The sequence below is a fragment of the Neolamprologus brichardi genome, chromosome 4, assembly GCF_056152115.1.
Source record: "Neolamprologus brichardi isolate AB-2024 chromosome 4, ASM5615211v1, whole genome shotgun sequence".
In the NCBI taxonomy this organism is placed as follows: Eukaryota; Metazoa; Chordata; class Actinopteri; order Cichliformes; family Cichlidae; genus Neolamprologus; species Neolamprologus brichardi.
In genome coordinates, this window is record NC_142107.1 from 18,465,389 (window position 1) to 18,488,278 (window position 22,890).

The window sequence follows — 22,890 nt, forward strand, 5'->3', positions numbered from 1 at the left end:
GTCTGTTTCTCGTGGTGCTTCCGTGATAGATGTCACCATGTGTTGCTGCTACCTACTGGATAATTTGGGTAGTGTAAGTTGAACAAAGACGTAAAAAAAGAAAAGAAAAAAAGCTTATTATCAGCTTTTATCTTTCATAAAAAATCAAATGTATATATTTGCAATAAATAAGTAAACATCAAACATAAAGATGAAATCATCATCTTTGTTGCCCATTACAAAACACAGCTGGTGAAAGCATTAATAATCACCTTCCCTTCTTCTCTTCTTCTGCCTCGGCAGCACTGTTGTCCTTTGTAAAAAGAACAAAGACAAAACATTACACAGATCTAAAGCTTCTGATTACCTCATCTATTCAGCCATCCACAATCAACTGCGCCATAATCACAAGCAGTGGCCCCAATCAGTACCCTTCTCATCACGATTATTGTGATGCTTGCTGTTGTCACCTCTTTGTCATTCATGCCGTTTCAAAAGGCCCCAATGACATCACTAGTAGACCGTGTTAATTGGCTGTTGGCTGGGTGTTGCTGCGTGGATGGTTTTACCTGCTGCGGGGATCGAGTTGACATCTGCAGTCCCAGAAGAATTTGTCAGGCAACAATGAGAACACACATATAACTGCTTTTGCCTACACTCATTGGTCAGTTTATTAAGTACACCTCGCTAGTATCAGGCTGGACAACCTTTTCCCTCATAACTTAATTTAATTAATATGGACATATATTTAATAAGGTGAAGGAAATACGGTCCAGAGTAGTCTATGTAGCTGATGTACATCCAAGATGCAAATCTCCAGCTTCACCACACCCCAGACGTGCTTTATTGGCTTAAGTTTTGGTGACTGTGGAGGCCGTTTAGTACTTTATTATGTTCAATAAACTCCTTTTAGAACATTTGAGCTTTGTGATGTACTGCATCGTCCCGTTGAAAGCAGACATCAGAAGATAGAAACACTGTGGTGATAATAGGATGGATATGGTGAGCAGCAATACTCAGCTAGGCCCTGGAATTTAAATGAGGCACTGTGAGGCTCAAAGTGTCCCGAGAAAATATCTTCTATATCATCACATCTGTCAAAGCATCCTAAATTGTTAATACAAGGCAGAATGACCTTATTCTTATATGATATTTATGATATTTACCTTACTATAGAAATGCAACAGCAGAATTGGAGATTTATCAGATCAGACAATAGTTTGCAGTTTCCTGTTTATTTAATTTTTGTGAGCCCTCATAAATTGTATTCTCAGTTCTGAGCTGACAGGAGTGGCGCCCAGTGTAATCTTCTGCTGCTGCAGCCTGTTTGCTTCAAGTTACCTTGGTTATAGCGAGTGACTATTTGAGTTACTGTTGTCTTCCTATCACGTGGAAGCAGTCTGGCCAGTGTCCTTTGACCTCTGGCATCAATAATACATTTTTACACAGAGAACTTCCGCTCATGGAAGAGTATCTCTTTTTTGGACATGTCTGTGTTTACACAGACATGAAAATCCCAGTAGATCAGCAAATTCTAAAAAACTCAGACCAGCCTGTCTGGCATCAAGAACGACACAATGATCAGTGTCATTTAAATCACATTTCTTCCCCAATCTGATTCTTTTTTTTTTTGCTTGAATTTCAGCAGGTTGCCTTGACCGGGTCTAAATGCAAGTTGCTGTCATGAGATTGATTATATAGTTGCATCAACAAGCAGCTGAAAAGGTGTACCTCCCAAAATAACTGGTGAGTGTAAGTTATGATCAAGTCCAGAGACAAGAAAAGGGGTATACACATGATTAGGTGCATAATTTTGAGTCTCATCAGTAATTTGAGAAAATTTTTAAATGGTTGGCACATGACTTATTGTTATTCCTAGATTTTATGATTTAAAAATTGGACCGCTATAGTTATTACAAATTAATTTTTCATAAACGGAATGAAAATTCTCAGAAATTTGTACCAGGGAAGTACTTTCTAGAGACTTTCAATATGTGGATGTCATTTTCCAGCTGCAGCCCAGTGCACATCCAACCTGCTACCCGAAACAACATTTCTTGGTTTTTCTGTTTTTCTGATGTATGATTGCTTGATTGAGAAATGTCCTTGCACAGACGTTTAGCAGACATTCTTGCTTCATTTTGCTTCATTGTTATACATAAGGCTAAAAAAAAAAATCTACTACATCATACACAAATCCACTTAAATATATGCCATCCAAATTAGCAGTAATGGTCACTATAATTTCCAAATTATGAGTACATTTGAGCCGCGCAGTAGTGATTTTCATGAATAAATATACACACAGTGAGGCTGTGTCTGAAAAATTACTTTGAGTTTAATTAAAATCTTATATTTGCTCTGTCTGTGTAAAATAAATGTCGGTTCCTCCTGTGAAAACTTAGCCTGCTGGCAGATAATGATTTGAGGCAAAAAGAGCTAAAGGAAAATGAATCTGATCATTCTATGTCTCTATTAGTTTTAAAATTTAATCTGATAGTTAATACTGTGCACTAGCAATAATTAGTTGCCAAATTAAATGTAATAGACATCACCCATGTCTGTGTTTTTGTCTTCATAGTTCTGAGTGGCCTGAGGCAGGGCAGGACATGTACTGGGCACTGGGTAATAGCGATGAGCATCTGTGGGTCGGCCTCATTCTCTTGAATTAGAACCTAGTCTCTGGGAACCTGACAGAGAGAAGGAGAAAAACAGCTCAGATTAACTTTTTAGTGAGAGAATTTAGTCATAACAAAGTTTTCACTGTTAAAACTTCAGTTCAGTAACCCTGACAATTACTGAACTTATTTCTATTTTGTTTTACGGCATTGCATTTTAGTAATTGCCATCCCGATTCACTTTTTAAAAACATTATTTCTCTTTGTTTTTGATTACATCTCAAAAATTAGATACTTTTAAGCCATAGAGGAAAAAGTGAATGGTTCAGTGCCAAGTGTTGGCAGCCGTGCTGTTTCCTTGATCTGTACATGTGCTACATGCTCACATTACTTGAATTAACACGCTGGCAATGTAAATGTGTTGATGATTTTTAGTAGGTTTAGCACTGGATACAGCACGAGCTTTTAATGAAATGGTCATGCTAGATGACTTGCTACAAGATTATATTACAAACCATGCTTTGTGCTAATAAATTTGTGTACCAACTTTTATAGCAAACTAACAAGAACAGAGAAAGCACTTGCAATGGATCATCAACCTCAGTTGATTTCATTTTCTGGTATCCTTGTCAGTGATAAATTTTTCAAACCACTCAACACAAAATGTTTAAAAATTATGTCTTAAACGATTTTGTCTTCTATATGAACAAAACTACTAGCCACGGTCTTTGACATCAGGGGGTTTTGGTTCCGTTTCCACAGGTGTATAAAATCAAGCACCTAGCCATGCAGTCTGCCTTTACAATATTTGGGGGGGGGGGGGGGGGGGGAATGGAAAAACTGGTCAATTTAAAGACCTCACTTTGTTCGAGTGAAACTTTGTAACACAGGTGGTAGTGTTTGGGAACCACCACAACTCAGCCATGAAGTGCCAGACCGTGTAAAGTTATAGTGTGGGGTCCCTGAGTGGGTAAAAGTCATCAACATAGTGGGTAAAAGTCATCAATACTCTGGTCCATGTCTGCCTGTGTAACTAACTAACTAAGTAACTAACTAACTAACTACTCTGAAACTCTGTATAAAGTTTTTGTGTATCCAATGTACATTTAAAGAAACATTCCAATATTAAAAATAATTAAGATTAAGTCTAAAGTATCCCAAACATCAGTGTTTCTACAATGAGTGGAATCAGTTATATAATCTTACTGAGTTGAAAGGCTCTTACTCTTAAGTGAAATTAAGTGAAAATCATTCAGTTTTGTAAAATCAATTTATCAAAAGGTGATGAGGCTTTAAAAGGTGACACTTCAATTTAATGTGGTTTTGGATTTCATGGCTCATATTCATTTTTGATTCTCTTATTTATTCCTAATAGAATTTAAATTGTTTAATCAAATCTAACCTGATCTAGAAAATGTACTGAACTCAACTGAACCCAAACTAAAGAAGAGCTGTTGTTTCATTAGAGCCCCTACGGTCCTCTTGTTCATAATGATCGGGTGGATTTGGGAATTCTGGGTGCTCATCAGCTCCACGAGATCTGTATAGTATTAATATTGCCTACTCATACATGGACACACACACATGTCACCATCTGAGGGTTGTCCAATTGTCTTATCTATTTTATCTGCCTGCAATTCTGTTTCGCCTCCCTCAGGGTGACTCAGTGATTAACCCACATTGTGTCAAGCAGACGTGGTCATTGTGCAGTGCCAAGCTCAATTTTTTTCACCGTCTTGTCACTTAAGATTTGTTCGGCAATGACTCACCCCACTAAATTATTAAAGGCCTAGCACGCAACATAAAGAGTCAAGGGAAGTTGCCTACATTTCAAAACTCATGATACACGTATGTGCTGACAATCCGTTCAAGCAATATTTGTCACCTTAATAAATTATACAATTCCTATCTTTTTTTTCTGAAGCACAATGATGCAACTTTCAGTAACTTGGAAAGCTGTGGGATAACTCACCATCTTCAGAGGATTAAATATTTTTATACAGTAAATAATGTAGTAATGATATCAGCTATCACCAAGGACTGCTCATGCAAGGAACACGTGGCTCATGTGAAACAGAGGATGGCTGGCTGAGCTCAGCACACGTGTGGTCATTTTTTCAAATATAACATCTAGTGTGTGTGTGTGTGTGCGTGTGTGTGTGTGGTATGCTTTTATGGATTTAAAAGAAAATCATTTGGGTTTCAAATTTAGTGTTTTGTCTTTTTGCTATCTTAAAAAACAAAATGAGGGTTTCATATTCAGCACATGTTCAGAATAATTCATATTAACAACCCCAAATTTTATCTCAACATGAAATGAAAGAAAATGAGCTAAACAAATTTACCTGTAACCATGGCAACTAGTAATTCTAATGTTAATGGCAGAACTGACAAAATTATATCATCCCTCCGATGCAACAAAGACGTGTGTCCAGTCTTAGATAATCACCACTCTGTCTATAGTTTATGCCTCGTTTCTGCCGAAGACATTGTGTGATCCATGAGCAGAAAACTGAAGATGAGATGAGATGAAATTTCCATTTAAACCGAGCCCAGGCTTGTCATTAATTATCCTCTTAAGCTTAAAATCTGCTACCACCATGCTAAAATACTCCTCCTCTGCAGCCCTTAATGATTTCTGTCATGTTGCATTCATCCCTATCATTGTAAAATGCTTTGAAAGACTCTCTTTTATACCTAAAATCCTTTTTCCTATTGCTTAGACCCCATAGATTTGCCCATTTCACCAACAGATCAGAAGACAGTGTCACCTCTAGACACTTCACTCTACCCTTATCCATTTGGACAGCCCCAACATTTATGTCAGAATCCTGATCACTGATTACAGTTCAGAATTCAGTATCTGAATTCAGCAGCTGATTTCCATGCTCCCATGGGTCATTTGACCCAGTGTTTCTGTGTTTTTGGACTTTCTAGTGTTAATTTGAATATTCTGTTATGTTGAATCCTGGTTTATTTAATGTTTATTTATGTTTTGTGTATTCTTAGTGCATTTATTCTAGCTTTCAGTTCTCAGTTATCTCAGAATTAGTGTCCTATCCACTTGTGTCAAGTACCCTGTGTTAACTTTATTCATGTGTTTGTGTTTTCCCAGTTAAGCTGTCACTCTTCTGCTTTTATTTTTAATAAAATATATATATATTGGCATGATAGTATCACAGTTGCTGCAGATTGTTTGCACATCCACGATGGGAAAGTCCATTTGCACCAAATTACAAAGTTGTTCTGTTGGACTGAGAGCTGTAATTGTGAAATCCATTTGAGTACAGCAAACTCATTATCATGAGCTTTGTGACACGGTGTGTTTTAGTTTAGCTCTTTTGTCCCGTCTGCTGTGATTTGATTCACTTGTGTCTTATTCGCAGCAGCTGTTTCCACGTCCTCTAATCACCACCCTGTGTATGTATCGTCTCAGTTGCCCATTGCCCTTTATCAGAGCGTCTGTTCATCTATCCTTTGTGTCTCCCAACTCCACAGGTGCAGAATTACAGTGACCGTCCCAAGTTTTCAGTTTTCCTTTTTATTCTGTGTTTGTTTGATTGTTTTTGCATTCTGGTCACCAGCCTCAATAAGACATTTCTGTTTTACTACCTCTGCCTGAGAGTCTTCTTTTGCATCCTCACATACAACATATGGCATCAGTCTGTAACTTGAATCTAATTATGGCTAGCCAACTTCTCCTCTTCCCTTCTCACCTTGAATAATAGGGTGCCACGAGGATGGTTGCTGAGCTCTCTTGTCTACTTGCTCTTCACCCATAATTGCACTATTATTTATGACTCCGACATCATAGTTAACTTCAGACAGCACAGAGATATGACTGATGAGGGAGACAACAAGACTGCTTACAGGGATGAGGTTCAGCATGTAGCTGAGAAGTAGATAAAGGTGATCATTATGCCATGTGAACCATTAGCCATGCACACATCCATATCTACATCAGTGCTTATGCAGTAGAAAGTGTATAAATCTTTGTTGGCATCCACAACTCCCGTGATTTCCCCTGGCCTCTGAACTACCCTACTCTGATCAAAAAAGCACATCAGTGTCTTCACTTCCTGGGGAGCTTTAAGAAAGCTCATCTGTCTCCTAGGATACTAATGGACCTCTGCTGCTGTTCTAACAAGAGTATTCTCACCAGCTGCATCTCAGCGTAGTATAGCAATTGCACTGCTTTAAAAAAAAAAAAAAGAAGCAAAAGCACTGCACTGGGTGGAGAAAACTGCCAAGCAGATCACTGTCATCTATTTGCCAACCACTGAGAACATTTATCAAAAAACCTCTCTTGTCAGGGCAAAAAGCTTTATCAAGGATGTCTCCCACATATCTACTTTTTAATTGTCTTCCATCTGATGAGCTCTACAGGAGCACAAGCACAAGCAGGCTCGGGAAGAGGTTTTTCCTGAGACTGTGACCCTGCTAAACTCCATGTATTGACCAGTGCACTTGCTGTGTGAACCTTTGAGGTTATTCTGCCCTCTGATGATATCAAATGCACATCCAACTGCAAATACTGTAGTTACATTGTACATAAAACAGCCTATATAGATAGATATATTGATTTGTCAACGTGGGAAAATTTACATGTAGCAGAAGTCACCTGACATTTGTATACCTCACATAAAAACAATCACATCAAATATATACATATAAACATATACATACATGTATACTGTAAGTTATAGCACTACACATGTTGCAGCACTTTAATTCCATACACCAGTGCTTTAATTCTACTGTATGAACGTGTTCTTTCTTTTGCACTTTCTTTTGTTTCTGTGCTAACTACATTTAATTGGCTTTCTATCAGTGCATTGCACAGTGACAATAAAGCATTGCTCTGGTCTAATCTAATCTAATCTAATCTAATGATTGGGCATGTGATGTAATGACAAATCATCTAATTACACCACACATGTTTTACTCGTTGCATTTCTTTACATGTTGAACAAGATTACAAGTTATAACATAATAAAAAGTAGCACTGTGCCAGTTACAGAATCTAGGCTTGACTGTCATTACAGCTGTTTTGTAAAAAACTTCATTTAAATATTCTGAATGACACCTTTGTAAATTGTCAAGAAGTAAGACTGCAGCAGGACTTGAACACAAAACCTGAACATAAACTCATATACGCACATTTTATGCAGTTGTCCAAGCTCAAGAGCAGACCATAAATAATATATTTGAGTCCTTGCTAGCAAGCCCCATAATGTGACAGACAGGCAAGAAGAGCAGTGAGTATGGAATCCTGAGATTTCTAATCCTAGTTTGTGCTTGGTGACAGTGTGCCATAGCCTTCTTGACGTGACCACCGGGGCCTAATGGAAGGAGCATCGCAGGAGGCATCATGGTCTGCGGGATGGTGGCAGTGGTGGGCTGAAGAGCCTGGGGAGGACAGATGGGACTGTAATGAGGTTCTCTGCCTGAAGGCACAGTGGCTTAGAATAAAATGCAGCATGAACCTATACAAGAGGTGAGGCACCACTTATTGAGAAAGAAGGTTATTGTTCCCAAAACAATGAACATTTCAAACATCAGACCTTCAAGCAGAAATTATTGCATAAACACTTAAGACTCAAGGCTTGTAATTGAGGTTTAAACTGCACAAAAACAGATTAAGAGCTTTGGTAACAAATATTGAATTCTAATAATGCACATTTACAGGCAACATCTAAAAAGCACATGGATCATACAGCTGAAAAAAATCCATCTAATCCCTATGTGAGAGCTCATAAGCTCCTCACTATGTAACTGTAACCTGTTTATTTAAGTAAGGAAGCCCAATGTAGCAGGTTGCCAAGGAGCCAAAATACAAAATACATATATATACACATGCAATCACCCACACAGAATATACCACACATGCACACACACCCTCTGTCTGTGATCACTGCACTGACCCACAGTATGCAACAGGCAGGTTGTGTAATTAGGCTCACTTGGAAACCAAAAGCAGAGCAACTAATCCACAGAAATAAAACTCTGCAATGCCAACCGAAAAAAGCATCCACCCTCTCTGGGCTTGTTTTTGTGAATCTCAGTGGATATGATTAGTCTTCATCATAACTTAGTCTTTCATAACTTTGACTGCCAGGGGGGAAAATGTCAAAGTAAAAAATATCTACCATTTACATGTATATTAAAAACTAAGTATAGATGTTCTTGGTAATGTAACTTGAAGGATGTAAGACTTTATTTAAAAAAAAAATCTAGCCGAATAAGAAAAAAATGATGATTTAAATCACTTTTACATGTGCAAAGTTCAGAGTGCTTTTGAGCATTCAGCAGGTCGCAAATAGGTGTTGATGTTATGTGTCATTGGAAACAACACAAACAATGGGAGTGATCAGTCAAACTGTGGCTTTGGAACAACACTGATCTATGTATATCTATTTATATATAGATAGATATGGATGTTAAGATATATATTGACATGATAGCATCACAGTTGATGCAGATTGTTTGCACATCCATGATGTCAATCTCCTGTTACACCACATGCCAAACTTGGCCTGTTGGACTGAGAGCTGTGATTGTGAGCAAACTCATTACCATGTTCAAGAAACCACTTTGATTTAAGCTTTGTGACAGGATGTATTATCCTGTTGGAAACTGACATCAGAAAATACAGTGTGGTCATAAAGGGGTGGATGTGGTCAGCAGCTAAGCTGTAGCATTTAAATGATACTTAATTGGCACTAAATAGCTCAAAGTTTGTCAAGAAAATATCCTCCACACAATTACACCATCCGCAATAGCTCAAATCAAATCAAAAAACATGATAGGCCTGTGCTTTTATGATGTTTACACCAAATTCTGACCCTACCTTTAAAATGTCAGAGCAGAAATTGTTCAGTTTTGATGAGCTTTAGTGAACTTTAACTTCAGCTAACAGGATCTGATGCTGTAACGTATCTCCTCTTTAGAGATGCTTTTCTGCATACCTAACAAGTAGTTATTTGAGTTACTGTCAGCTTACAGCAGCCTGTCCATTCTCCTCTGACATCCACAAGGCATTTTCTCCCAGAGAGCTGTCACTCACTGGATGCTTTTACTCTTTTAGGCCATTCTCTGTAAACCCCGGGGATGATTATGTGAAAAATTTTAGTAGATCAGCAGTTTTTGAAATATTCAGACCAGCCTGTCTGGTACCAGCAAACATAATACATTCAAAATCACTTTCTTCCCCATTCTGATGGTCAGTTTGAGCATCAGCAGGTCATCTTGACAGTGTCTACATGCCTATATGCACTGAGCTGCTGCCAGTTGATTAGCTGATTAGTTATTTATGTTAAAGAGCAGTTAAACAGTTGTACCTATTAAAGTGTCCAGTCAGTGTATTGCTTAAAAAGATGTAAAATAATAATAATAATAATACAGTATAAAACTTTCATATCACAGAAGCAGTACTTCCTAAAAAGTAATAATTTTTGTCAGGTTAACAGAGAACAATAGTGAACACACAATATTAGCAAGAATAATACAAATGAAAATAATACATTTTATTAACAGTAGACAAATGGAGTATCGCTTAAGCCTGTTTAACTTGAAATTAAACAAAAGACAGTTTAAATGATTTAAAATTCAATTGAAATAAGGAGAGGCTTTTTAAAAAGACACTTTCAGAAGGTCACCGATTTAGTTGACCTGATTTCTTTTTCTTTTTCCAGAGCTTTGAGGCTCTGACTGCAAGAGCTTCCACCTGAAGTTTTCAGTCAGACTCCTGGAACACACGAGACATCAGTCCTAGGATCTCTATATTTAAAATGGCATTCACAGTAAGAGGTCAAAATTATTAATAAGAGAGAAGTTATGACAGATCCTTAGAGCCTGTGTAAGAGCAATAAGAATAAGTAAATGATCATATTTTTCAATTCTGGACAAAAGTCTGTATAGCCTTGAATTTGGTTCAGTTTCATTATCCTGATACAATGAGGGGAAAGATTGTAAAATATGTGTTTAGATATGAAGTGTCGTCACTTTAGTTTTTCCCCTGTTTGCAGAAACTGAGTGTGATACAGCAGCTTGCTTCCATCTCCATGCAGGTGATGCTTAGCATTATTTGAAATAACTGTGATATGGCCGTTAGTCCATATTTATTAGTACACTCAGACCAACAATGCATGTTTAATAGGTAGTTACAACACTTTTTTATTATTATGGCAGACGACACTAATTAACACATAGTTGTGCATCCCTGCATTCCAGCTCTCCTTCATTTCTCGACTCTCCCCACTCCCTGTCAGTAGAAGGGGCCTTCACACTCCCATTTCATCGCCAGCTCTGTAATTAAAACGCTGTAATCTAGGTGGATCGTCTCTATTTTTAAAACCCCCTACCCACCCCTCGTCACTGTGTGGGTAAAGTGACACAAAGGGAGGCATCAAGCAGTGAAAGAGAAGGAGGAGGAGAGAGTAGCTAGGCAAACAGTAGCAGGTGATGTACAACATAGTGAGAGATGAGAAAACTAGTAAACTATGTTTAGTTAGCGAAATGGCCTCAAGATAATTCTTATTGCATTATCCTGTGGAGCCCTGCCATTCACATTAACTACTCTAAATAATACATTTTTAACAGAAATAAATGTGACAAAGTGTAGAAATACTAGCATTTATTGTAATCCATTGCCCTGTTACTTTAATTAAAACACCAACATTTTATAAATAAAGGGATAAAGGGATGAGCAATACATTGATACAATCTTTTTAAAACTGTGTTATTGTGATGATGTCAAAATTAATGACAGTAAGAAAGCAGTCAGTGTTGGATATTTCTTGTGGCATGATGAAGGGAATGAAGGAGAGGACAGAGACAAGTTAAAAAATTAAGAAATGATAAACACAGATTAGCTGGTACAAAAGCTGGTAATACAGAAGGCCAAGCCAGAACCGGAGCATAGGAAACAAGAGGCTAACATAGGGGAAACAATAGACAATTTAACAAAGGAAAACGCAAAAGCGTTATGATTTCGTTGACTGATTTTGACGGAAAGTGTTTGAAGCAACCAAACACTTCCCCTCAAAAATCCCTTCATGCTTTAGAAATTTCACTTTGAAGAGTTTTACCTTTAAAGTCAAACAGGAAGTAACTGAGACACGAGGACTATGGCCAAATGTGATAGGAGAATAGCAACAGGAGACACGAGAATAACAAAGGCAGGTGAAACTGGAAACATGAAGAAGCGCAACAAAAACAACCATGATAACAGTATAAGAATAGTGAGTTGTAAATAAATTGCCAGTTCAGGCTGCTTTATTTGTACACAGCAGATCAAGTCTGCAGTACGTGACTCATCCATTCCCACATGCACAATTTTCAAAATTACATATGGACAGCAGAAAACAGATAGTGATTGATATTTATTTTCCAATTTTGTGTATTTCGCTACTGTAACCACAAAAAACCCAAACTTTTTTAACCACTGAGGGTTGTAAATTAACTGCTTTTGACAAGCTCTATCCTATTTTTTCTGCAAAGCTGTATGTATATGTATACTATGTGCAAAACCAGTCTAGTCATTCTCCTCTGACATTAACGAGGCATTTTTTTTTTACCCAGATAACTGCCCCTTACTGGATTTTTTTTCCCTATTCAGACCGTTCTCTTTAAACCCTTGAGATGGTTGTGCAGCATCCCAGTGGTTGAGCAAGCCCAGTAGCAGTTTCTAAATGTCTGACACCACCAATCACTTAAACCACATTTCTTCCCTACTTAGATGCTCATTCTGAATTTTGGCATTGCATCTTAACCATTTCCATGCACCTAAAAAGACTGAGTTAGTGCCATGTGATTAGCTCATTAGATATTTGCATTAATAAGCAGTTGAACAGGTGTACCTAAAAAACTGGTATGTCAAATATGAATCAGGTCCTGCAGCTTTCTGACTCTAATTCCCTAAAAGCACCAGGCTCCTTAAATATGTTTAAATTATTTGCGCCTCTCAGTAATATTTAATCATGTTCACGCGCTCACACTCACACATTCACAGAAATGGTCGTCAGTGTTTGTTAAAGGGTTAGCTCATTCTATTAGCGATCATTTATTCATACCCCAGGGGTGGTTGGAGAAGGCCATGCATGGAGACACCCAGCAGTTCCCTCTGCTTCAAAGCTAACAGCATTAACCACATTAGCTGGATGCTCCGTTGAACGAATTAAAAACAAATAGCATCACTGCTGCTTGGAACTTATTGCATTTGTTTTGTTTGTTTGTTTTCTTTATTATCCCATTAGTGCGCTGGTTGTTGCCCCCGTAGTTCATCAGATGATGACAGAAAGATGATTTGAAGTTAAAGTGCTTATCATTAGCCTATAAGTCTGACTCACTTTCAACCCCCCCCCCCCCCCCCCCCCCCCCCCCCCCCACACACACACACACACACATTTTTGCCCCTCACCCCCTGCGGCATCAGCTCAAGAACATGGCTATTACCTTCCCCGGTTCCTATGGCAACACCACCCTGCAGCTCTTATGTGGAGGTAGTAGTAGTGTGCGTATGTGCGTGTATTCACAGTCACGTGTGGCTGTAGGTGTGTGAGCATGTTCGCGGTGGGCTAAGGCTAGTTTAGACGATGCCATCAAGGAGTATGGTCAGTTTTATTGAGGTTTAATGTCACCCACTTCCTCTTTGTCACCGCTAAATGTATACCACTCACTGCTTAAAAAACAGGCAATAGATGTTTTAAGTTTTAGGAAACAAATGTTCACGTGTTACATGTCCATTGGTACTAGTATTTGTGGGTTTGCAATGCTTTCTGATTGATCCCTCGTGCTGTAGGTCGTAAATCTCTGATAGGGTGAGTGGACTTTTAAAGGCATTCTGCTTTGTCACCAGGAGGGCACCATGGCAACTTTGACACCTTCTCACTAGCATTGATCTGCAATGCTGAATAAGAAAAAGAGATATATCTAGATGACAAGAGCACAAGGGTGACACACTGGAGCTGAAACAGACTGAAGGACAGGGCAGAGAGGGAGAATGTTATTCTCTCTTTGGTGGTCCGCTGTCTGGTTCAAAGAAAGGTAGAAAGAAAGCCAGAAAAGCAATGTGAGATAAGGCTTTGAATATATCTCCTCAGACTCTTCTTTTTTCTTTTCTCTCTAAGGAGCAGGACTGACTGACAGACAATCCGCATCACCACCACCATCTCCTCTCCCGGCTGTGGGCAAGCTTTGTGCTTACCACCACCTTGAGCTAATTAACACATCTATATGCATACTCTGAGTTTATTAATAAGAAATAAAGTAGTTTGCCACAGACACCAATTATCTTTCATTTGGCAATTTAAGTGGTTGGGGGAGGTGTGTCATGGGCGATGGGAAGGGTTTTAATGGTCACGCAGTACAATGGATTTGCAGTGGAAATCAATAGGATGAAGCGCCCACTGTCCCCATGAGAGGACACAGTCATTAGAGGAAAGCATATTAAGACCATTTGCCTTAGACAGAATGAGCTCCCATCCTGTTGGATGTTTACTTTTGTTTATTGTGGGCTTGATTAGTCCCATGATGATCTTCTCCATCTAAGGCAGCCAAGCTGGTGTCTTTGTGCCTCAGCTCCCTCTCTCTTCAGCACTCCTCTCTGAATGCAGACTTAATCAAACACAACCTGTGCCGGGCTCCCTTCTTCTGTTTTGATCGGATCTCCCCTGTGCAGAGCTGTCTCCTCGCTCTGACTGTGCCTGTACGTGTACCCAGATGCAGAATTTGACCTGAATGTGATCCTCGGCTAAACACAGAAACAGAGATGAAAGATTGCTTAGTGCAGTGAATGACTCGCCATCCCTCATGAGAATTAGATTTAACCCCACTGCCGGTCGGTCTGCACAGACAGTGAACCTATGCTTTACTATGCTCCATTTAAAAGTTTCCTTAGGGTTAGAGGTTCATTGGGTGATTTAATTTTGAATAGTTTATGGTCTTCTCAATGAAAGATTAAGCACATGGGTGTCTACATAACAGTGAGTTACTAAATGAGCCTCTTTTTCTCTCAGTGCATAAAAGCTGCATTGTAGAATCAAGGTGTACCCACCTCCCAGCCTGCTAAAGATCACACTATCACTTTTGGTTTGTTTCATTTTATTGCAAACATCTGTTCCTTTTGCATATAATTAAGCTCTTTACACAAAACAGCACATGTGAGAGCTAAACCTGTGAATGCTAAGCATTCATTTGCATTTTGTTTGTAACAATTCACGCTAAATGGACTAAAAATTGAATTGAGTAGTCCCACCTTTCAAATGTGTAAAAACCTCCTTGAGGTAAGCATTTCTATTAATATTCTGCTTTCAGAAGCACGCAAATAAAATAAGTGCCCGCAACGGTTAAGAAGAGAATAAGAAGGGGGATAATTAATTTCTTTAAAGTGTAAAGCTTTTATCGCTCTCTATTTTCACTCGCAAATTACCTTTCCTTTTATGCCCCGGGGCCGCTCTTTCACTTGACTAATTCTTGAATCAAATATTGTCACCTCGTTGTTGTTCTTTATTTCCTAATTTATTCCATTATTACGCGACAGCATGTTTTTTTTGTGTGTGTGTGTCTGTGAAAATAACGGTGTTGCCACTTTATAGAGAAAGATGGGGTTTTTTGTAAAGTACAGACAGATAAAAGCCATCAGAGAAAGAGGAGTGGACAGACCTGATGGAGTGAGAACACACTGACATACTGACAGGTGAATTTCATCACTGGACAAGTACAAAAAAAACCCAGTGAACCGTCACATCAACCAAAAACTGGGGGAAAAAATGCCTTAGGCTTGTATCTGACAGCACAGTGTTATCGGTTAAATTACGCTCACATTCAAGCTGAGAATATGCCACCATAGAAACACATTTCCAAGTGTGAAATGCTGTAGGTGTATCAGTTTGTGGATGGTCTGAAACCCATTAATTAACTGTTTGTGTGTGTGTGTGTGTGTGTGTGTGTGTGTGTGTGTGTGTGTGTGTGTGTGTGTGTGTGTGTGTGTGTGTGTGTGTGTGTGTGTGTGTGTATATGTATGTGGGAAACTTTTCACATTCTTGGATTTGTGGGTACTGAATGAGGCAGTTTTATTGTTTGTTGTTCATTTGCCTGCACATAATAGGTTGATTTAAAGATTCATGAACTTGAATTTAAGGACTGTTGGCACGTGGAACAATTTGCATGGATGATGTGGAGAAAAGGCAGTGAGTCTGTTTGAGGGCATATCAGCACCTTTGTGCACAGATGCCTATGAGTTTACACTAAATCCCCCCCCCCCTTTTTTTTTTTTTAAATTCCACTGATTTTGATGGAAATGAGAGGTCATGCAACATCTTTTGAAATGACTGCCAAGTCATACTTTTCCAATTGTGTTCATGCACCTAAGGGAGAGACAGAGAAAAAGACTGTTTACATCCACCTGTGTGAGATATGAGATAGCGTTTCCATTCCTCATCTTCATTGCATGTATTATTACTTCCTCCTTTGAATACAGCACATCCCATTAGAAACAGAATGAATGGGTCTGTGAAAGGCCACTTCATCCTTGTGGGACCCGCGTCGGCATAGAGAGCAGATCTTTTGTGCGTCTTGCCCCCTAATCAAAAATGCCGAGGGAATTAAAAATGGCTATCTACGCAACGCCGCTCGTGCTGACAAATAGATGGCAGAACAAGACGCTTTCACAGAGATTTCAAAAAGATTCTCGCTCAAAGGCAGGCTTCACGTGAGAGCTATCTTTGTTATGGTTAAGTGTCAAATGCCACAGTCAGTTTAATCGCCTGTATTTCTGTCATGAGTTCAGTACACCGTTCATTATTTTTTTGTGAGGTCTGTGTTGTAAAAGGTCAGCAGTGATGCTTCTTGACAGTCAAATGTACACTTTTGGAGAGAGATCTTGAAACGCGACAAACCCTTGCCAAAGACACAAGTGCACAAATTTTGATTGGGGTGAAGGGATAACATGCTAATGTGTTGTTCCTGCACTGCTACATTAGCCTTTTAATATCCTCTTCATGCACTTGTAATAATTAACCATGTGTCAACCTTAGCTGACGCAGTCTTAGTCACAATCATAATTATGCTTCCTTGTAAAGTTCAACCTGCAGGCCCAGTAACAGCACATGATGTTCTTCTCTAAACAATATTCTAAAATTGTCTCAGATCATTCAGGTGATGACGAGAATCCCTATAAAGATGCACACTGACAACAGATTGCAGACACGTGGATTTTGCTCCGTGGTAACTCTTTAACATATGCATCTGTGATAGTGGGCGACTAGCAGTGCTCATAATGTGACAGTTCACAGTGGGTCTTTGGCAAGAAGGTAAGTACTTTTAATTGGCACTCAGCCAAGTCAAGAGAATAAGCATTTATGTGAGAACATTACAGAAGATTCAAAGAAAGGGGATATACTTTGAACTGTTCATCGTTTGAGCGGTACAATTACTGGCTTGAAAATATCTGCAAATGAATAGAATTTGTAACTTCTTATTTTCACATGCAGGCCAACTGATTATGCATGTAAGTGTCATATTACCAGTTATTCACATTATTTGCGTCACCTTCTTGTTGTCTTGTTGTACAAGCGAACACCTTACGTGTCTCCTACAACCTATAGAGCATGTTTCCTGAATAACTGCATGTATTTTACTCCATAAAAAAATTGCATACATGTATATTTTACTGTAAAGAACTAAAAGATCATTTTGAATAGAGCCCACTTGTTGCTGTGGTTTCCAGATTATAACAACCATACACTTAATGCTATGGGAAAGTTTGAGATGTGGTGTGAGGTGTTTTCGTGTGTTTAGTGTATGGCTTGTTATACAACAGTTAATATATAAATGATAAATAATATTCATATGCGCCTCCCTGTATCCAGTAGACATTTATGAGAACAATACCAGGATAATTTTGGATTTTTTTTTTCAGAGTATTGACAAAATTAAAGGATTTAGAAGAAAAGATTAAGTAAAAATAAATGTTTTAATAGAAATTCTCTCTACTAAATGAAAGCAGCGAAGTCATCTGATCTCCTGTTTAGAAAGTCTGGATACACCACACACTGCAGTTACCTGTCTGCAAGAAAACATGACACTGATCCCTATAAAGTTTAAACATTTATGCTTCCATATTATTTTCTCTTGGCTATATTATACAATTTTTGTGGTCATCTTGATCTGAACTATTCCACAGATCAATACCCAGATGTTTAAATACAGGTTTTCATGTTGTGTTGAAATAGTGTGTGGAGTTGTTCTTAGCCATTAAAGTCTAATTATCTAATGTGTTTTATTAATTCATAGTGTTTGTCTGAGATGCACCGGCATGCCTTTGTCAGAGTTTGATGGTCTGTTGAACACGCTGTCTTGTGTGCATGGTCAGTGGACACAGGTGTGAATGCATGGGTGTGTTTGTAAGGATTCATCTACCCGAGCTCTCCTATCAAGTACTGAAAAAATAATGAGAACATCGGTTGCTTCAGAGTGGGGTACATCAGAGAGAAAGAGGAGAAGGTGCAGATACATATAAGAAAGAGAAGATAAATTGATTCAAAATGCTGAGATGAATTCAGTGGAAACCCAAAATCTTTTTCTCTGTTTAAAACTCAAATAGAAAATGATATATTTTGGCTGAGAAAATACAGGGATGTACTATTAACGGGAAAAAGATGTATTAAATGAATAACAGCAGTTCTTGGATGTCTGTAGCTGTATTTTGGACAGATACTGCTCCTCAAACTCCACCATAAGAATTTTATGTCATTTGGTCATTGTAATTTTTCTTTCCATACATAAAAATTACCCTGTGAATGTTTAAAGTGCCCCTAAATCGGGATATCACTGATATAATGCTTTTACTTTGTGAATAATCAACAATCTGATGTAATGTGAAAGGACAGAAAGGTTATTCCACACGTCTGGTCAGATCTGAGCTCACATTTTTTAAAAGAAGGTCAACACGGTTCTTCAGAGATCTGTGCAGCACAGGATTAATCACAACTGAATGTTAAGGAGAAATACTTTTTTTAAAAGACTTCAAAATGCAATTACAAGAGAAATACCACTGTAGCCTTTTCTTCTGAACATGTTCTGTTTAAAAACAATTAAATAATACAAAGTGCTAATTAATTAACAGTTGACAAAGCTTAAGATAGTTGTTACAACTTTTTACTTGCATGCCGCAGTTTCAAGTTTTTGGTACAAAATAATTCATGCAGCATCGATGATTTCAAAGTGCAAAACAGATCCAAAGTCACTCTACAGAGCAGTTAGCGAGCATGCCAAGTAGGACCAGAGTCACTCCATAAAGCTGTAACGAAGTTTGTTGAAAACCCGAAAGGCTTTTCATACGCAAAGTGTACCAAGCAAGAACAAGAAAAGAAAAATAAACTTTGTATAGAGAATACACACATACACATTCATCACGTCCACAGAGTACACTGGCAGGCGTGGAACTATAAAAATTCACAATCATGCTTTTGGATATTTTTTTTTAAACCAAACATTAATAATCATTCGAAATTTACCAGAAAAAAAAACAAATCAAAAATGAGGTAACGGCTTGTAAACATGTTTTTTACTTTGTTCAAGTTGGCAACGATAAATTCACTCAAAATATTCAACAGATCGGCCCACGTGTAAACAGCTGCCCTTATTTTACGCACAGACTTTACGCACAAACATTGGTCGTTGGACTACTTTCCTGTAGTCCTTTTTTTTCGGAAGGTCATGTTTTTGCATATCTTAGTCACAAGGACACACTTTGATAAGTACATGCAGATGTAGATCTTGATCCGCTGTTCGAAATGTGCAACAGATCCCCATACCGGTTCTCCATCCATCTCTCCATCTAGGTGAACTAGCTGAGCCCAATCATAACAGTTTCCACGTCTTTGGAGGGTCTCCGGTCCCTTACCAGAAAGTTAATCATACTTTCCGACTTAATCATCAGGTTGCACCCAAGAAAAAATACACCGAACACTACAGTGAGTGACAAAACGCACAGCACTGCGATTTGCACCACACGCATCACGAAGAGTTTGCGCTCGTCTTGCAGCAGTACCAGGGACCCTCCGCCGTCGCCGGTCACCACGCTGTCGGTTGCATTGCCGGAGTATGTTGCCAGGGTCCCAGCGAGGCTCTGACTGCCGTTAAACATTGCGTCCTGGGTCACGTTGAAGAGGGAAACATTCATCTTTTGTTGTGGGTTGTTAGCAGCAAATCACGCGACTCCAACTGGTAGGCAGACAGTTTCACTATAAAACCCCGACACCGAGCAAAACTTAGTGTCATATGACTACTGAGAGAAAAAATAAGAGGAAGGTATCGAGAAATAACAAGCTTTTGAAGTCCAGTTCTGCAGCCAAACATCGAGGTGTGCCAAAGCTTCGGTGCGTAATGACCACATCCACATCACCGCACCGCTACAGTCAGAGAGTGTCGGATCAAGTAATATGGTAAGTTTCTTTAATTCAGAGTCCAAGTTTCTCTAATTCTTAGCGAGTCTTCTGCACAGGAAGGAAAGTGCAAAATGGTGTTCCCCGATGGTGTATTAAGAGACACTCCCTGCGCACCCGAGCTCGCCTGCGAGCGTTTTCTTCCACTGTGCCAAATCTCTCGTGCCTTTTAAAGTGATGATGAATTCTCCGTGGACCACAACACCGCTCCTCAATAGAGGAGGTCAGGTGGCTTTCCATAAAGCGCTACTGAATACACAAAAAAGGAGAGAAGGAAGGAAAGAAAGAAAGAAAGAAAAAAGAAAATAGTTTTGCCTACTTGTTTTTTACTGCCACCTGTTTCAAATTCATTTTTATTGTTTTTGTTTGTTTGTTTGTTTGTTTTTATACTGATCTGAGTAGTGTAACAGTTCTAGCTTAACAAATACGAAGATGCTTGTTAAAAAGCATGTAAAGGTATTTCAGGTACCCCACGAATGGGGTTAAATTGCTTATTAAAATATTTTCTTTTCTCCTTGAGGAACATAGTATCCATGTATGCACATTTTAAAAGCTGTACAAATCTCCCTAGTACTGATTGAGACATATATTAACTGTGGTGGCTTCTTGGGAAAATATTTACCTGGATGAACATTGTGTTCAGTGAGAAATAAGTTGACCACCTGCACTGAATAATAAATGAGAGGTGTTAATTGATTCTAATTGGGGTTTTTTTTTTTTAGTTGTTGTTGTTTCTGAATAAGATGTGACTGTGGTTTAGGAGGTGAGAGAGGCAGCAGTATTTGCAAGCTGTAACTTGGAAATGAAGACTTGAACTAATAAACTTCTCTGTGTTTTCCTCCAGGCTGCTGCTGAAATTAAATTTCTGAGCTCATATTTATTGGAATGTGTTACTCAAATATTACTTTGACGTTCACGTGTAAACTGTTGGTGGCATGAAAAAGAAATGAGAGCTTTCATGCAATTGTATCAGTTAAAGATTTTTTAATATACTGGAATATCTTTCTATATTAATAATGTTATCCTCCTTCACTCATTCACACATAATGTGAGGTTTCATTTTGGTCAGTGACAAATATATGAAAGTATTTGTGGAGTTTCTTATTGAGATGTTGGAGTTTTAATCAGAAATTAACCTTTAGAAATTGCTGAAAAGAAGTACTATAATCAAAGTAGAGAGTATTAAGCTGCCTTGGCTGAATAGGCACCAATTTAATATTTATTATCTCACAGCTGCTGTGACTTCCTCAAACTGCTGATATACGACACAGTTATGCATGAGCACATTCAAATTTTAAAGCAAAGAAAAAACATGTTTTTTCTATTTTATTCTAATACCTCACTTGTTTGGTTGTGAGATAACCACGATACATTTCAGCAGATTAATGAAAGAAGAAAAAAAAGTCATCCTCACACATTATAAAACTTACCAAAAGTTGTGTGCAGAGTCTGTCAGATTAATCTTCTGTTTGTCTGAAAACAAAGGCCATGAAATTCAATTTGGGGTGCTCCTAATTTCTGGGTAAGCAGCTTTCAGCCAGCGACTGACAGGCATGTGTACAAACAATGATTCGCTCAATCACAAATACTTTCCATGAGCCTGGGGGTGGTTTACTTTCAGATAATTTATTAATGGCTGACAACAGAAGAACAATGAGTAGTTTTTTGTGTACAATAAGATCAAATCATCTCATTAGCCTTTCGATTTGGTTGCTGCAAGTTGATTGCCAGCATATAAATCAGTGCTGTACAATCTGACTTTGTTCTATTATTCACTTTAGTGTGATTATAGAAAGCAGCTTGTACTAACACCTAATCTCTCTGTCAATATGTACCAATGCTTCCTTGAGGCTTTAAACTACAGAACTTCAAAGAATGTGCGAATGACGAAAAAGTAGTTGCAAAATCAGCAGGAGGAAACTTCAGTTATTCTTCTGAACTAATTAGCAAATTCTGACGCACAAGTACAAAGAGCTCGTCGTGTCATTGTTAAGTGGTTTTTCAAGAAGTTTTGCACGTTAGAAGCTTCGTAGACTTCATTAACCTGTTGCATATTTAAACTTCAAACTCAGCAGAGCGTCAGAGACTTTCCTGTGAATGCCTCAGATTTCATTGATGCACCACAGGATCACAGGAAGAGACATAACTGGAGGTTATTGTTAGTATAACTGTAGATGAAAATATATTCATATGAGAATGCATACATGAATGTGAGTGCCCGACTTGTTCCTAAGCAACAGTAGACCTGTGAGCCCAGTGACAGATGGTTGGTGAAGTTATTTTGGTTTAGAGGAGAAAGAGAGGGAGGGAGCGGTGAGGTGCCTGGACGGAGCAGAAGGGGGGAAATGTTTCCACTTAACATGAGGGAATTGGCAGCCTAGCAACACAAACTAAGTGAAGACATCCCTAGCAACAAAGATTTGGTGTTTGACCCCACCCACGTCCCTACCGTTCCTTACCCATACATCATTTTTTTCTCTGAGTTGCCGACACAGGGCCTACATTCACCTTTTCAAACCCTTCCAACACAAAGATAACCAAAATTCCTCAAAACATCCTCCCCATTAATTATGAGATTTCTAATATGTCCAGTTATTAGCAAATTAAAAAACACATGGAAGGATTCATTTTCATTTCCATTTAAAAAGTGTGTTTTGATATTAAATATGAATAAATACATTATCACAGAAGAAAATGTTTTCAGCATTTCTTGTAGATTAAACACAGGCTGATAAATATTGTTTTCTGTGGATGGGGTCAGGCAGGTCATCAAAATTCATGGGGCTGATCTGGTGTGAAATAACTAAATTCCCACAGTGTAACCAAGTTACAGCTACTTGGCCAAC

The 22,890-nt window shown here is 38.5% G+C and overlaps 1 protein-coding gene across 1 annotated transcript; it reads right to left on the reverse strand.

Annotated features, from left to right (window-relative positions):
* Window positions 1-18,366: 18,366 nt before the first annotated feature.
* Window positions 18,367-20,198, reverse strand: rprml (reprimo-like). Its single transcript, XM_006798275.2, has one exon. The coding sequence runs from the start codon at window positions 19,780-19,782 to the stop codon at window positions 19,447-19,449; it is 336 nt and encodes a 111-aa protein (XP_006798338.1). The 5' UTR covers window positions 19,783-20,198; the 3' UTR covers window positions 18,367-19,446.
* Between the last annotated feature and the right edge of the window lie 2,692 nt (window positions 20,199-22,890).